Source organism: Mastomys coucha, unplaced genomic scaffold, assembly GCF_008632895.1.
Source record: "Mastomys coucha isolate ucsf_1 unplaced genomic scaffold, UCSF_Mcou_1 pScaffold7, whole genome shotgun sequence".
Lineage (NCBI taxonomy): Eukaryota > Metazoa > Chordata > Mammalia > Rodentia > Muridae > Mastomys > Mastomys coucha.
The window spans coordinates 102,387,665-102,405,647 of record NW_022196913.1 but is presented as its reverse complement, the minus strand read 5'-3'; the positions used below and the strand labels follow the sequence as shown (position 1 = coordinate 102,405,647).

The following is a 17,983-nucleotide window of genomic DNA, read 5'->3' as shown; positions in this document are numbered from 1 at the left end:
TTTTGTTTGTTTGTTTGTTTGTTTGAGACAGGGTTTCTCTGTGTAGCCCTGGCTGTCCTGGAACTCACACTGAAATCCCCCTGCCTCTGCCTCCCAAGTGCTGGGATTAAAGGTGTGAGCCAACACCACCCAGCGGAACTGTTATTTCTTAATAGCCAGTTTTTATTAAGCTTTTTTTTTTGGAACTTAATACTGTGTTAAGTTCTTTCTATTAATACCCAGCAGTCTTTTATATTGTATAAGGAGAAAATAGCTATTTAGAGAAGCCTCATCTGTCCAAGGTGAACAACTCTTAGATGGTAGAACTGAGGTTCAAACCAGGTCTTTTGACTCTGATAGCATATTGTTGCCCTAGGTATCATAGCAAAAGTAGATGTGAAGAACGTTTTTAACTTCATAGTTTAAATATATGCCACATGCATTTTATGCATCAGGTACAAGAGTATGTGCCAGAAACCCTTACTAATGAGATCATTAATTTCTACTTCTACTCTTTCTTCTAGAATGCTTCTAGTCTGAAGGTAGCATTGGGGAGGGGCTCTCCACCCAGCAGAAATTGTTACCCAGTGTAGATTAATGCGTGTTTATTTCTAAAGTTGTTGTCCTTACTTCCCTAGGATCTAACCTTGTTTGACTCTTTGTTCACTAAGTTGCAGTTAGTCTGCCCTCTGCCTCACAGGAGCTGGTAGCTTTTCATGCCCTGGGACGTAACCTTTTCCTGTTCACGAACCCATTCTTCCTCACAGCTGTGTGGGAGAGCTCTCTCCTTTCTCTAAGCAATGTCTCCAAGTTTTTCTCATGTGGGACCCACCAGATTGAGTGTTTATTCCTAGTTCTATCCAGTTACTATTCTAAGAAGATTTTTACTATTCCTCTGTTTGTCACCAAAGCCTGACACACAGTTGAAAGACAGGATCCAAGTGAATAATGAAACACACACACACACGCATGCATGCATGCATACTGCAGGTTGTGAGCCCTGAGCAGGATGGGAGAGTCTGGAGAGGCTGTCTGGTATCCTGAGACAGTGTTAGGTGGAGCTTCTGAGTTCCAGAGAAATAATTCAGTCTTGGAGTTGTAGAGCAAAAGGGAGTCTTTAGAGGTTATAAGGTCAACTGCCTCGTTTTCCAGTTCACTGAGATTGCTCCTCATCCCTGAGTTCACAGCCACTGCCTCCTGACCTTAGGGGCACAGAGCCAGACTCAAGTTAGTGCTCTCATTGGTTTAACCCCTTACTGATTACCAGTGTATATTCTGGGTTTTAAGTGATTGGTTTTGCCTTTGAGCCTTGAGATGGTTTTTGTCACAAATAAAGCTATTTTTAAAAGTCTAAAAACCAGTGAGATGGAACTTCCCAAGCAGAAAAGAGCTACACCATATTGAACGCTATGGTTCACATTCGCTCCCTCTTGCTCTGGATTCCCTCATTGCTTCTGTTGATCTGCTCAAAACTCCTGCCTGAGTTTGCTCACCCGGAACTACTTGTTCACCACAAGGCACAGAATTATTTGCCCTTATCTGTGGCATGTGGTTTGCTTTGTTATTGTTGTTTGCTTTAAAGGTTTCTAGCACTTTTATGTGACAAGCTCAATTCCAAAGAGCCTTCATGTGTATTGTCTTGCTGAAGAAATGACGGTTTAAAGAAGTCAGCTCAGTCTCACAAGGGTCCTGGTAGGGGCTGAGTACAGGTGAACTGACTTTCATTCCACAACAGGCAGAGGCTTAGTGTCTCTCTAATGCAGAGTTGCCCTCTAGTATGTGTCCAGCCTACTGAGGCGTCTGTGAGCTTGAGACTTACAGACCACCATCTCTTCACATGCACTTTTCTTGACTGCTTTTCAGCTCACATGGAAGGATAGGATGATAAGGCACTTATTTATTAATGTGCAGGTGTTTCCATCACTCTGTCCCCACCTTGTGATTTTCTTTTTCTTAGAAAGGTTCTCCTGTATCCCTTACGCTTGCTTTGTAGCCAAGGATTGCTTTGATCCTTCTACTACCATCTCCATCTGGGATTAAAGTGTGTGCAGCTACATGGTTTTTATGAAATATTGGAGATTCAACCCAGAGCCTTGTGCATGGTAGGTGTATACTCTACCACCTAGAGTACATCTCCAACTCCAACCTTAGGATTTGGATTGTGAGCCATCAGCTTTGATTCTGAATCACCCATTCTGTAGTAAGAGCTCAGCAACAGCTGCCCTCAGGGGGATGGCCAAGGAATGAACTCTTATGTGGTTTATGATCTCTTGGAGCAGCAGGCAAACCAAGATCAGCAGCCCCCATGGCTCTCTTCTAGAGTCAGTAGTGTAGCAGGGAGCTGCAGCACTGAGCTGCAGAAAACAACCATGTCATGTGGTTAAGAGGTGATGTAGCACAGGATGCACATTTTCTATTATAGCCTACTGACTGTTTCTGAGGCAGAAATGAAGAATTCTATGTAGGTTTTGTCATAAACCATCATCCTCTGGCATATAGCCATCCTTTTCATTAGAGTAGCTGTAGAAAGCCTCAAGATTGAGCTTGTTGATTCTTGCTGTTTCCTCAGAGAGGGATATAGGTAGAGTCATTGGACCCTCACTTAATCTCAGTCCCTTCCCCCACTCTCTGTGCACCTCCTATCTAACTGTATATAATTCTGTCCCCGATTGCATGTGGTCACAGGATCTCTAAAACTGCTAGATTATGGAAGGTTAACTGGGATTTAGGGAGGAAGGACATGGGACTCCATCTGTGAAACTAGAGAATTGTTATCTATGTTATGGTGAGACTTCTGTAGTTGTGAAATTGCTTTGGGATTATTCATGCTTCTATGAGACTGCTCTCACCCATACTTGGTAAGTAGTACCAATAAGCTCATTGAGTCCCCAAGTTGGACCTTGGAGGATTTGTTTTGGTACTTATAAAAAATGAATAAGATATCTAGGTTACTTTTCTATTGCTGTGATAAAATATCATGACTAAGTTATAAAAGAAAGCATTCAATTTGGACTTAAAGTTCTAGAGGTTAGAATCCATGACCATCATGGTAGGGAGCCTGGCAAGAAGCAGGCAGGCATGACACTGGAACAGTGCAGAGGGCTTATATCTTGATCCAGTCACAGAGGAGAACTGGGTCACTGGGGATGGTGTGGGTACACCTCCTCCAACAAGGCCGCCTCTGCTAATCCTTCCCACACAGTTCCACTAGCAGGAGACCAGGCATTGAAATATATGAACCTGTGGGGGCCATTCTCATTCAACCCACCAGAGTAGATGTTATTGCATCTCCCTAGGGAAAGCACTCTTGAAAAAGATGGGCATGACATCACTAGCATTAGAGATGCTACCACAGTGTTTGCTGGGTTCTTGGGCACTAAAACTGTCTGGGAGAGATTAGAATAATGTCCCTGGAGTATTGCCCCCACTTTATTTACCTGGCAGGCAAGCTCTGTTGTTGCTACTGGGTCTTCTTTGTTGAGTGCTTTTTTTTATATGCAGAGAACTTTAATGGTAACAGCTAATTTTTATTGAATGCTTGTTGAATGTGTTTAATTCAGTCCGCCCATTTAAACCTCACAGCCACTGGTTGAGATGGGAACTGTTGAGTATGCTGTCACATAGCAAAACATGACATTTGGGTCAAGTTGCTTAACTTCTCTCTGGTTAGGTCTCTACTCTAGGCATACCCTGTAAATAGGTACCTTAGTGTCAAAGTGTGCTTCTGTGTGAATAAGTATAGGGTGAAGTGAAGAGCTCCTTAGACCTTTGTTTCATAGTCCTGATCTAGGATGAGCCATTTCAGCCCTTGGAGCCTTTTCTTCATCTATAAAGTGAATATGTGTATTTCAAAGATTATGTGTTGTCCCATAGTAAATGCTGAACTTAAATGGCCTCTGAGACTACTCCCAGGAGGAAATGTCTTCTGACATCACCTTTTATGTAGGTAGGATTGTAGGAACAAGCATGTGTGGCAAGGTCTTGATCACCAGCTGCTCTCTGCTCTTAGAAGAGAGACTGTCTTAATGAATGGATGAGACTTCAAGCTGACCATAGAGGAAAGTTGGAAGGTTGTTACAGTAATGCAGGAGGACAGCCAGTGAGAAGCTCTGGCTAGGATGAACCAGCTGTTAGTATTTTAATTTTCTCTCTATAAAAACTTCTTTACCTACTTCTACATACAACCAACTTTTACTTTCTGACAGGATTATATATAGTCCCCTTTTATTTCTTGTTAATTATTGTGGACAGTCAAAATTTATACCATACAGCCGGAGATCTCTTTGGACTCAGTTCATTTTATTATACTGGAGACAGTACTGGAAGAGCATCCTGTTATACTGATTATTTATGAGAAATCCTAGACAGGTGGCTGTGGCATAGGACATCAACCCAATTGTCAGTTTTCATCAGTTGATGTTTTTTATAATCTTACTTGACATATGTACTGTTCATTCAGAGTTCAGATAGTAGTTTAAAGTTGTAAATCAAACTTTTAAAAAATAAATACTGTAAAGAAAACATATAAACATCTTTTAAAATACTTTGGAAAAGGTCCCATCTTTTTACCAGCCTGTGCCATTATTTTCTCTGTTGGTATGCCAAGCCTTTCCTTGTTTGCAAACACAAGTTCTGGGCCTAGGCTTATCTGACAGGCTTAACTGTTTGCTATTTCCCCTATTGGAAGTATTAGAAGCATGGTATTGAGGTTCTCTCTCGGATGAGAAGCTTAAGGCTTCCAAAGGCCAGCAGCAGTGCCTTCAGAACAAAGCCTAGGTGCTCTTTGTGCATTTCACTTACTGTCACTGGAGTTCCCCAAGGGCTGTGTGATGAGTGATGGTGTCTTCTCTGACAGCTTGTTAAATGTGTTTTGGGCTTGGAACATTTTCTGTTTTCATTTTTGTTACACAAAATATCAGTAGATATGGCTCACTTTAAAAAGCAACAACAGTGCCAAGCATGATTGCTCACTGGGTAAAGCACTAGTTTTGTCACCAAGCTTGACTACCTGAGTTTGACTCCCAGAGCCCACGTGATCGAAAAAAAGAGCTGACTTGAGTTAACTGTCTCATACTCCACTGTTCAGTCTGTTCCTCCCACGAATCAGGTTAAAATTGGTTTTCCAGGTGATTGGCCTACCTGGACAGTGAACAAAAAGGCCATTTCTCTGATTGAGGAGACACTGGGCATGGCAGTCATGGTGACTTAAATGTCAAATGCACTTCACCAAGCTGGTTCCCCTTCCTGTATACTAGGAAATAGTTGTTCTGTAGATGAAGTGAATTTGGCTGGTCTTCATTTTTTATTTTAATGTATGTGTGTGCATTTGTGTGAGTCGAGCAGGTGTGATGTTGTGGGATTAGAAGATAATATTGATTGATCCTCAGCCAGATAGACCTGGCCAACTGGCCTGTGAGCGTCCGTGGATCTGCCTGTCTCCGCCTCCCATCTCAGGGTTCTCGGGGTTTCAGCACAGGGGACACAACATCCCGGTTTTTGATGTGAGGTCTGGGGAACCAAACTTGTCCTCCTGCTTGTGAGGTAATGCTGACTAAGATATCTCCCAAGCCTGAGGCGTGTAATTTTAATTGACTGTAAAAAATTTGAAAACAGATGGACCAGAGCATAGTGGAGTAGGGATCTGACACAAATACTTTGCAAGTGTTGCTTTCAGAGAAAGTAAATTTGGAGTCAAGTTAGCAGTTTCTTCAGCTTCTTTTGTGTGCCCCTTGAAAGGAAATGGTGGACACTGCAGTTTTATGCTGTGCATTTTCAGTAGAAAGCCTTAAAATTACCCTCACTGCAACTCTGCCCTTGTCTGCATGATAGATAATTTTCATGGTAGCAGTGGTCCTTCCATGGTTGTCTTACCCTTTTGGTTCCTGTCACTTTGTAGTTTGCCACCAACCCATTCCTCCTTACATTTTGTTAGTTGGGCCTAACATTGGAATGATTACTACTTTTTCCTTTCATATGAGTTTTTTGGTTTAACGTCTTTGCTCCCTTTGACATGTAGTAACAGTATAGCCCACAGAGAAGGCAGTGCTGAGGATCTCTGCGATCCTCGATCCTCGTCAGTAGGGTTTTCTGGGATGCTGAGACCTGTGCCCAGGCAAGTCTCAGTCCCACTCAGCACCGCCTGCTTTCTAGGCTTGTCTTTGTCTAAAAGCTGCATAACCGTGTCTTGCTGATTCTTCCCTGTGCTGGTTACTTGTAGGTCCTATTTACTGAGCAAGCGTAGCTCACTAAATATTTGTTGAATGAATGTATTAGTCATTCACTTGCCTTTTTCTGTTATGGATCAGCCTGGAAGTTGGTTAGGAACCCTGTCATTGCAGGAGTCTGTCTCCCCTGTCTAGTCTCAACCTACTCTGCTTTGGCTCCGGGACTGAACACTTCAGTTAGCACAACTGACAGAGGGTTGTATTAACTTTTCTTGGAGAAGACAACTATGCGACATGCTGCTTTTATGAACATATCCCTGCATTCCTTCCAGGTACATTTAGAACTTCTGTCAGGGAGAGACTATTACATTATTTCTTCCGTTTCAGTTAAGTTAGGAGCTTTTTTGGTCTCCGCTGACATTTATATTCTTGAGTGTGGCCTGGCTACCTTACTTTTGGCTCTCTGTCAGTTCCAGGTATTTACACCAGGGTGCCTTTATACACTACAGTGTGTATGTGTGTCATCATTAGATCTGTTTTTAGAGAGGTTTTTTTTTGGGGGGGGTGCTTTATCTTTCAATAAGTCACATATATAGATCACAAAATGGATTTTTGGGTGGCTGAGAATCCTTTAGTGACAATTCAGATTGGTGCATTTTATTGCTATCTGATGACTAACATTGGAATGATTACTACTTTTTCCTTTCATATGGGTTTGTTACAGATGGATCTACATTGTTTTAAAATGTTGACCTAGCATGAGTTTTTCTTACTGGCCTATCACTGCCAAAGAACTGGTCTGTTTAGTTTGTGGTCCTTCCCCTTTTAGGACACCTTGCCCTGAGAAGAAGATAGAGTCTAGGGAGAAGCTCCCATTCTATGGTGATTCCAGTGAGAGAATGGGGAGTGTGGGGCAGACTGTCTTGAGGAAGCAGGGGAGAAGGATACATTTTCATTTCTACAGAGGCTTCTCATTGACAGGGTTTAATGAAATGTCTCTTTCTTTTCTTTGTCTCTAGTTTTTGGTTTAGATGCTGTTGCTCTATGAACTGATAATTAAAGTAGGCCTGTAGGGATGTGGCCAGGTAGCATGAGTGCAGATTGACCCAGCCATTAACTCTCTAACTCTGAAGTTTGGTTCTCTTCCCATAACTCTTGAACCAGAAGTCAGGGAGAGCACAGCCATTATGATCCTACCCTCCCCCTCCAATCTTAGGTGTTACCCGCGCTGTATCAGGACAGCCTCCTGAGTGAAGTGCAGTTTACAGTGGCTTTGATCATCTCCTCAGAGCTGGGTAGCTGTTGTTGCATCTCCGTGGATGGAGGTGGGTAAATTAAAAACTATTTTTGTTTGTTTTTAATAGCCAGTAATTTCATAGAAGAAACGTGGAGTCTTTCTTTCTCTGCTGCCAATTGTGGCCTTTGATAGATAATCTGTGCATTTTGGGTTTGCTTTGGCTGTTATAAACCATTGTCTTTGATAACATTTTCAGGCTACCTGGAGGCAGTTTTCAAACCTCTCAGTAATAGGGCAGTTCCCCATAATAATATGTTTATTGCCCTATTAATTTTCAGTTGTGCTGTTTAATTACTAATGCTTTATTGAAGATACCTGGATCAGGCAGTAGTCCTCCAGTTCCTGTCATGGCCAGAGCCTGCCTGTGTGCATCATTATGTGAGTGTAGGGACTGTTTCCTAGAGCCAGCAAAGGGCCTGCAATGCTTTCTCTTAAATGTTCTCTTGTGTTTCGTTTGGAGTTTCATGTCCTTCCAGCTTTTCTCCCAGGTCTCATGATGGTTACAGGATCCTTCCATGATAGATTGGTAGAGTTGTTGCTCTGTTAGGTGACTGACATCAACATGATGACCGTTTTCCCTTTCAGGTGGGTTCCTTCAGTTCCTACCAGATCTCTTTCCTGATGGATAAAGACCCTCCATCCTGCTGCCCTATTACTCCCTTTCCCACATGAAGCAGCCACAGTAAACTCCCACACTGAGTCATCTGATTGCTTTCAGAGGATTGTTTCTGAAGTTCATTTGCATTATTTAATCCCAGGTGGTGGCTCTGTGGCAGTGACCAGATAGCATTTGGAGTTGGGTAGTCTCCTTTACTTACAGCTTGGCCCTGACTTGTGTCCGACTTAGAAATTTCATGGCCAAGTAATTGTATCTTGTAATTATGAAGGGGTCTTTGAGAATATACTTTTATAAAATTTTTTTTAACTTCCTGCAGCTATGTGATTCCATAATACCGTAGAACAAACATTTCCATAAAAGTTTGCTAACTTCTTTAGGTCCAAATCAGCAGCGTGGTTGATGTGTTTACAAAAGTTTCTCACTGACCTTCACCTGCCCTTGCCTGACCAAGGAGCCCAAAAGTCATCTGGAGTATATGTACGTGGTCTACATGTTAGCCTTTAGGGGACATCATGTCTGCAGCACAGGCTGCTGTATCTTTATCCACATCAACCATGAGAGGCAAAGGCAGGCCTAGAACCTGCCTTCAAATTACTTCATTTCTCCTTTTCCTACCAGAGAGGTTTATACTCTAGACATAGCTGATTTCTGGTTTAGACTAGCCTTCCCATAGTCTGATATACATGAGTACAGAGGTTTTTATTGCTATTAAAGGTGAGTGGGAATAGAGACAGTGTACTGGCGGATTATTGAATGATAGAATGAAATGAATTAATATATTTAAATGCCTAACTTCGGTCTTGTGTACCATGGCTGTCTAGATAATGGTCATCAATGCAGTGATGAAAATGACAAGTATTATCAAATGAACCAGAGTGAAACATTATGTAAAATAGTAGTTTGGGGAAGATAGTGCTTATGGGTGAGGAAGGCATAGGACAGGAACTCGTGTGCCAGCTCTCTAGACCCTAGGTAGTTCTGGGTGGACAGTAGAGCAACATTTTGCTTCTCATATCTGTGGCAGCAGTGAGCAGGAAGCAAAGGAAACTGTTGAAGAAAGGAAGGAACTCTGGGCATTTTGGAAGGGAAGTTTGACAGATAGATATGTACTTGGGTAATCTGGGGGGAGTGTTGCTTATTTGTGACAAAGGCACTCTGTTAGTGAGATGATTTACTTAATTACATTTCTCTTTCATATTGTTAAATAGAGTTGTTGGTATTGGAGTGATGTCAAAAATTTCCAGTTTCCAAATGATTTTAATGTTGATATTATGGCATGAAAAGTAGCCTGTAATTCGATCCATGGCTGAAGAAGTGTGAAAGAAACCGGAGATTTCTGCACACTTGAAATATAACAGGTTCTTTCATTTACTTTGGTCTCTGATTCCTCTGCATTGTCAAATAAATGTTTGTTTTGGTACCACACTACAGTGAAGGTAATCTTTAAGCCCTTAGAGTAGCTGTGAGGAACTGTAGAGTAAGTATTGAGATAACTCTTTGCTTTACAGCTTGGCCTCCTTTGTTGGTATGGTTATTGGCATCCTGTCATTACAGAGGTAAAGAGTAGACTATGTATCTTGGCTTTTGAACTCTGGCTGGTTTTGAGTGCGGCAGGTCAGGTCTCTGTGAGGCTGGAGGCTGGTAGAAGACTTTAGTAACAAAGGAGAAGCTGCCTTGGTGACAGCATTTCATGTGCTCCCTTTCCACTACCCATACTCAATGCATACTCAATGACATGGAATTTTTTAATTTGGAAATGAGTGCATTCCTTCTTTTGTGTGAGCCTTGGCAGCCTCCTGTGGGCTGTAGAGGAATAGTGTCCATTCCTCTTCATAGCTTTACTGAGAGCCCCCTGCCTTCCCACTTCCTCTCCTACATGAAGGAATCTCAGTGCAGACTGTAGACACTCGCTTCTCGTCTGCCCCTGCGTCTTCTGTGGCAGAAAAACACAGATGCCTCTTTCTCTACCTAGGCTGGACAGCACCTTGAAGGGAGCATTTTTTGCTCTTATCCTTTATCCCTGCATCTTGCTGCTCTAGCTGTGCTGACTACACATACTGCTCCTGTGCCTAGGATGCTGCGTACTAGTGTCTGTAGGGCAGATATGGCATCCTACTCAATACTGTGCAAAGTGGGCCTTCCAGAAGTCTCCATGAATGTATAAATACATCTTATAGTTGAGGTTTTATGTTTATCAATACAGTCAGTGAGAGGGCTAACCTTTTGGTATTGTGGCCATCTACTGTAAACCTTCAGTTTCATAGTGAGGATATCCTAAATTAAATTTTTATTTTTATAGCTGTGACTGTTTACTAAAGAAATAAAGAAGAAAATGTAAAGCATGACCCCTTGATCTGAAGATAATGAGAGTTCTGTTGAGAAACTCACTGGAAAGTTATTGTTTTAATAATCACCTTGTTTGAATTAGAGATGAATGCTTAGGAAATGAGGAGACAGTAAGAAGGCAGTAAGAAGGTTTGGGCTACAAAGAGTTCTGATTTCCCTTCAGGTTTTTCTTCTCATGAGAGCCACTTGTCAAAAGAGCAGGGTGAAAGATTGAACCAGTTTGTGCTTAAATTTTTATGAATATTGTCACACTGGCACTCTCATGTGAGTGTTTCCTTAGACAAGTCACCATTTTACTATTTTACATCTGTCTGTGTATCCCTGTCTCTTTAATTTTGAGAAAAGATCTCATTCTGTTTTGGGACTCAGTATATAGCCCTGGCCTTAAACTCAAAGTAACTTTGCCTCAGCCGGTTGAGTGCTAAGGTTATAGGCATACCACCAAACCTAACTATTTTTTTTTTCTTTTTTTTTTTTTTCATTATATTGATTCTTTGTGAATTTCCTGTCATGCATCCAGTGTGAATTTCACACCATGCACTCATCTTTCTGTGCCTTTATGTCTACCCTCTTCCTTTGCAACATTCCTCTGGGGAAAAAATAAAGAAAAGAAAAAAAAAAAGAAACAAGGAATAAAAATGTGTCACTATGGAAGCTACAGTGTATCATGGTGTGTCACACAGTATACCCTTTTGCCCAAACAGCTTGACTTTGCAAATGTTCATTGCAGTTTGTCATTGGTCTGGTCAGAGGCCTCTGGCTTCTGCTACACTATCAGTACTGGATCCTTGCATGACTCCTCTTTGTATCCTATTGTTGCCCAGTATCATGGAGATCATGCGGCTTTAGTTCTGCAGGACTGGCCCCTTCATGCACCCCAGCAGTTCACAGATGGGTTGGGCCAACTCAAAGCCTTGAATCTTGGCCTGACTGGTAGTTGAGTTGCTCCTCCTACCAGTTCTCCTATACCCACACCACCAAGGCTAGCTCTCCAGCACTGCCCAGGCTAGCTTACCCAATGCTGCGGCTGGCAAGGGGTGGGGCCAGCTATCATGCACTCACCTCCTTGAGTCCAGCTTGCCACCAGGGCCAGCTCTACTGAGCTATCCAGGAGAGGTGCAGGGCACCCCTCTCCTGAGTGTTTTTTTTTTAAAATCACTTCTTCACTTTTCAGGTTTGGTGGTTTAGATCAATGTCAGGGTGCTTCTGGTCCTTGGGTTCACACCTCAGCACAAGAGGAAAAAGAAAAATGTTTTCTGCCTACTATAAATTTAAAGTTTTTAATGAACATACATATTTCCTTAGTTAACTTTAATTGCCAACCTGACACAGCCATCTGAAAACCCAGATTGAGGGCTTCCCCAAATCACAAAGGCCCGTGGTTATATTTCTGGGATTGTCTTATTTATCAATTGGAGGGTCTAGGCCATTGTGAGTGGATACCATCTCTAGGCAAGTGGTTTGGGGCTGTATAAGAAAGCTAGGTAAGCATAAATAAGGCTGAGACCAGGCCAGCAAGCAGCGGTCTTCTGTGGTTTCTACCGTACTACCTTGGCTGTAAGTATCCTGGTTGAAAATGTGTGGAATAGAAAGCAGTATGGCCTTCTGGCTCCTGCTCTAACTTTCTCAATGGTGGACCATGTGACCTGGGAGGATACGATGTAGTAAACTCCTTCCTTGCCTAAGTTGCTCTTGGCCTGAGTTTTTATCATAGCAACAGTGATGAAAACAAAACACTTCTAAAAATAATTGAATGACATGGAAACTGTCTGTCAAGCTGCATGTGCATTCCCATTATGAGAGGCTGTGAGTATGCCAGTAGACATCTCCTTCCAGGTAGGGAAATATTTAATAAAGGGCATGATTTTATTTGAAAGAAGTGGTAAGGGACTTCGAAACTGAATCAGTCTGGGCTGAACTAGGGAAATAGGCTCTTCTACTCACAGCCAATTAGGAGAGGGGGAAATCCTAGAGTTTTTTAAATTTTTTTTTTTAAAGCTTCTTTTGCACTCTGGAATATTTCCAAAAGTCTTCCTATTGTTGTTAAACTCCATTTGGGATTTAGAATTACGAGTTTTCTAAATCTTAAGGTGAAATTGTGTATTTTTAACTTTGACAGTGAATAATAATGATACCATAAAGTAGAGTTACATAGCCACAGAAACCAGCATAAAAGCAGATGCTTAGTTTGAAATGGGATTGGATATTAATGTGTAGGTGGTATATATAGGTTTGGGTAAAATTGGGTTTCCTTTCTCAGCCTTGGTAGAAAAAGAATTTCTTTCCACTCTGCTCATTCACCTGTGCTGATTGTCTGTGGACCCATGGTGACAAAAGTTGTGGTGTCCTGGATGGAAGCACCCTGAATTGACAGTCGAGCAGTACATTTCACAAGAGGCACAGCCAAGTCAGCTTTCGTCAACAGCAGTCAAGTGTGAAATTTCAGGTATTAGCCCTGAAATTTATACTGTGAGGCTAAACCAACAGAGCAGCCTCGTGGGGGCTTGAAGACGGCGGACTTCTGTTGTCCTCCTAAACTCCGCCATTCTGTGTATTTTGTCACTGTCTCTAGATTCAAAGGTGCTGACTAAGCAAACCCAGACTACGAGCAAGCACAGAAAGAATCCTCTCTGTGATATTCTAGTTGGGCCTGTGTTGTCTGGTTTCCCAGCCTTTGTGGGTTCTTGATCCTCCCCTGTGCAATGAGCTGTGTGCATTTGTACATATGTTTGTGAAGTACATATAGGTGTGTGTTGTAAATGCTGTGCTTGTGTTGTTGACAGCTCCAGAATCTTGAGGGTTGGACACATTTTCACTGAGTTCTGGTCACCAGCGTTCATCGTTCCACCTGTTTGCTTTATAGTTTTCTCACAAAAACCTGATAGTGGCTCCACTCCTTTTTTGTTGTTGTTGTTGTAAATGAGGAAACCGAGGCCCAGAAAGCAAGAAACTTCCACTGATAAAGGCAAGAAGTAAGGTTGCATCTTGTCTCTGATAGACTTTGCAGGCCAAGTTAAACTTCCGTGTCTGAACTTAATTTCTAAGATTTGAGTTCATGTTCTTACACAAGTAATTTACTGGCAAATTGAGCATTTTGAGCCATCGGTTGAAATGAAGGCTGCAAGTGCTAGTGAGCTTTGCGACTCTTTAGTGCTCTGGACCCTTTCCTTCAGCTGCTGCCAAGGGAAGTTGACAGGTGAGTCCGGACAGCTCAGAGGTAGTATTCCTTCCTCTGCAGGCAGCCACCCTTAATAGCTTGCCTGGCTCGTAATTTTTATCACAGCTCAGAGCATTGGGCCTAAAAGCAAAGTGACATTGTGGAGTCAGCTGACCTTTTCGGGTGTGGTCTAAGGATGATTGGCGCCTTCCTTGCTTTTGAGACAGGAACATTCCTGCAGAGGCCCACAGTCCTGAGATTTAAGATTAGTTGACATTTCTTGTGTGCCTGCTAGGTTCTATTTCTTCTGTCTGTGCACATGGGAACTACTAGCCCTGTTCAGCATCAAGGGGAACTATGCATTAGAAACATTTATGTGACGAGGAAGGTTTTAACCCCAGGTCTAAATGAGGTTATGGTCCATTTTGGGCACACGATATCAGAAAAAGAAAAAGAAAAAAAACTGTAAGGTTAGAAGCAGAAGTAGGTTCTTCATTCTGTCAGGAACACCCCAGAATGCTGTACGTTTGAATTCAGAGTGTTCTTGACTTCTTGCAAAAATTTCCCATTTGGAGTACTTCTATAGGCTCCAGAAGGATTGCATGTAAAGACAAGCAGAATTTCCATAAGACATCATAAAGTAAAATGTGAATTACTTGTTGGAATCTTCTATTACTGTCTTCCCCCTTTACATACATACACAATTTCAACCTGGGAATAGAAAGGGTGACTCATGATAAAACTTTCCCAGAGGGCAGATTCTCTTTGGCAGGCTATGTCTTAAATGCTTAGGAACACATCATGTTGGTCCTAGTTCAGCTAATTTGATCCAATATTGAGCACCTGCTGTGTACTCAGCCTATTGTAGGTGTAGAGAGGGGGGAGGGAGAGAGAGCACTCATAAATGAATTAATAAAACTGATTTCTGCCCTCAAGGTAATAGGACAGATGCAGAGTTAGCTATATAGTGTAGGTTAGTGCTGAGATGTTAGTTCAGATTGTTCTAGGAGCAAATAATAGACCACCATCGATTCTAGCTGGGGAGACTTTTGGAGGTCCTTTCTGATGTGGATTCTGAAGTGAGGAGTGGGTATAAGTAGAACATTCCAGGTCTGATACCATTTGAGCCAAGATGAGGAGGAATGAGAATATGTTGTAGAAATTTTAATCCCAGTCTGGGGTTTCTATCCTCACTTGGGTCATTTAGCTCCCTGGATAAAAGACCCACATACAACCTTTATATTTACAATAAGCCTTAATCAGCACTAGAGCTGGGCAGAGATCTACCCTCTATGCTATTAGAATCTACTTTCCTATCAGTAGCCCTGTGATATTATTTATTATGTTTCATCTGGGTTGTTCTTAACTCCAGTTGGCCAGCCTCAGGGCCACATTTTTATGAATCACCAACCCCATGCTACTTCTCCTCCTGACCTACTTCTCCCCTCCTGGTTGTCCTCCATCTCCAAGCCAGGGAATCCTAAACCCCACCTATGTCTCTTCTGCCCAGCTCTTGGCTATTGGCATCTTTATATACCAATCAGAAAGAACTTGGGGACAAGGACATACAGCATCACTTGGGTTTCTGTGCAGACTCCAGTTCTTGGGGGTTCACACTTAGAATTACAATGCACAGCAAGACCAAGCCTCAACAGGAGTGTCTACTGCGTAGATGAGTTGAATGGGTCAGTCTCTTTATAGCAGTACTATTGACTTTGTTTGTTCAATTTAGTTTGATAAAACCAACCAGTCTTCGTCCTATGTATGTGCATTTTTCCTCCATTACGTTTCTTTTATGTTTTATGTTTTTTTGGGTATATGCATGGGAGAGATTTCCAGCTGGATCCAGCTGCAATGAAAATGTCCTGTTTGACAAATTAAGGGACTAGATTATTATACCCATCTCTCCCTGAGAACCAGGACTCTAGCTGTAACACCAGTCATCCCTCCCTTTGTGGCACAGGATGGAAGAGAAGTAGTGAATTAAGGCTGCTGGGTATGTTGACTAAGAAATTATTTGAACAAATAAGACTGTTGCTCTATGTGATTAATAAATATGGCTTCTGACTGAACCATATGGATTTTCCCCCATGGAGAACAGAGGCTGACACTGAGGCTGCCCCAGGGAAAAAGAATAGGGATGGCCAGAGCCTTCTCATTGCTTGAATTATTGTTTGTTAGCTGCTGTAGTAAACTGAGTTAAGACTGTAGGCTTTGTCCATATGGTCCTTGTTTTCAATAACTACTATGTTGTTTATTAGTTGTGTGTACTTGGCTAAGTTATGATGTTGTCTTATTTGTAAAAGTAAGGGACTCAGACTCAGTCTTTATGTGTATGGGTGTTTTGTCTGCATGTGTGTCTCTGCACTACGTGCATGCCTGGTGACTGACAGAGATCAGAAAACGGGTTCAGATCCCCTAGAACTGAAGTTAATGGACACAATGTGGGTACTAGGAAAGCAAATGGGTTTCTCTGGAAGAGCAGCCAGTGCTTTTAATTGCTGATGCATCCGTCCAGCCTCCAGACTCAGAATTCTTATGAAGCTAGATGAGACTTTATTTGAAGTACTTGTGACTGTCTCAGAGTTGAAGTGCACTGTGAGCATTCCCACTGTGGCCTTGGCACGAGTAGGGTTAGACAGAAACAAACCATCTGCATTTTCTGTTCTGCTCTGCAAAACTGATTTTAAATAGTTAAAGCCTTTGCTCTTCCCTGAGTCCTCTGCACAATGACTTCGGTGATAATTTCATTGTTTATTTGCATTTATAGTTTGTCCATTCAGAGCATAGAGTTTGATGGTTTTTTTAAGCATATTTGCAGAGTTGTGCAGTTAATTTGAGAACATCTTATCAAGCCTCATACCCACCAGCAGTCACTGCCGATTTTCTTCCAGTCCCTAACTTCCTCCCCTACCCAACACCAGTCCACTTGGTATCTCTATGAAACATTGCATCCTGGGCCCTTTTTAACTATACATTTTAATGACTACACAGTATTTTGCTAATGTGTTGTAGCTTAATTTAGTTGTCACCCCACTATTGCTGATTTTTAATTGACTTCACTATTTTAGGCCATGTTTATATTGGCTCTCTTGAATTTTTTTGCTACAGTTACTTGGGAGCCCTATAAGTAGGTAAGAGGTACATAAAATCTTAACTGCTCTCCACCCTGTTACACATTGTGCTGTGGAGCATTTCTGGGGAGCCTTGGGCTCCTGGGGCTGCTGAAGAAACCTGGACCCAAGACCCAGGCATGTCTCTGCTGTGGCCCTGATAGTATTCAGGAACAGCAAGCAAATGACCTGACCACCATGAAGCCACAGCACCCGCCCCTCCCCAAGCCAATGTAAGGACATTGGACAAAGCTGTTGAAAAATAGACCAATCACAGGGCTGTATATTTTACCACCTGTAGAATTAGGGTCAGTCACATGTCCAAATACCGATGATAGTGGATCCAGAGTGTAGGGAGAATTATTTATCACATCTGCCCTGGAAGATGCAGCACATACCAGCTGCAGTGTGATTTGTCCGAGTCTGAAGGGCTTAAATAGTAGACTTGAGGGAAAAGGACTCTGAAGAAGCAGAGAGCTCATCATCCCTGGAGAGCTTCTGTGATCATTTTCCGACCCCAGGGCTGAGAGACATGTTGTGGAGAAACACATGAAGTGTATGCTTTGCTCTTACATGTTGGAATTATCCCAAGAGAATTTTTTAGCTCATAAGCTGTCTGGTGATCCTAACACTATTAAATGTAGAATATTTGCATTCACTTGTTTGGGGTTTTTGTCCTTTGCTGGACTCGGCAAGGACACACTGCTAATTCACTGTGATAGTATCCAGTAGGCTGTTCAAACCGCTTGGAGGGAAGATGAAAATGAAACTCGAGAGTAGTAACTTATATTATGTATACCAGGTTCTTCATGGTTTGTACCAAAACATATGTTTTATTTGCATGGAAAATTGCTTAAGGCATGTCAACACCTTTCTTTTAAGTAGGGGCTTCTGATGTAGAGATAAGTTTTATAAAACAAAAGGAGAAAGGATAGACACAGGCTTTGCGAGTAGACACACTAGTGCTAGACTAAATAGTGAACTTGTCAAAAGCAGACTCCGGTTCCTTCCTGTGTTAGTGAGCTGGGGGGCTCTCATCCCTTAGTCCTTGGTAGTGACGGATGATATGCCCTGAGAAGCGATCCTGAGACATTGTATTGGTGTCACGTCACTTCACCCTTAAACTTTGACTGGCTTTTAGCAGCACAGCTTGGGAATTTAGATAGCTAGTTAAGGCTACATGCTATAGAGTTGAAAAGAAAAACTAACCTCCCCCTAGATCTTCAAGTCAACCCCTTAAAGGTTACTTAACTTTTGTCCGTTTATTTCGTTTATTTCCTCATTTGGTGCACATTTCACTACAGTCTG

General features: G+C 42.2%; 1 protein-coding gene across 15 annotated transcripts in view; it reads left to right on the top strand.

Annotated features, from left to right (window-relative positions):
* Positions 1-17,983, top strand: part of Asap1 (ArfGAP with SH3 domain, ankyrin repeat and PH domain 1) — a 308,734-nt gene that overhangs the window by 90,166 nt on the left and 200,585 nt on the right. Inside the window, exon 3 of one of the 15 annotated variants that reach the window (XM_031359257.1) lies at positions 7,360-7,468. The exons of the other annotated variants lie outside the window; for them this stretch is intronic. Coding sequence (XP_031215117.1) covers positions 7,463-7,468 — 6 coding nt within the window. The 5' untranslated portion in view covers positions 7,360-7,462. The remainder of the gene's footprint in view (positions 1-7,359; positions 7,469-17,983) is intronic. 15 annotated transcript variants of the gene reach the window in all.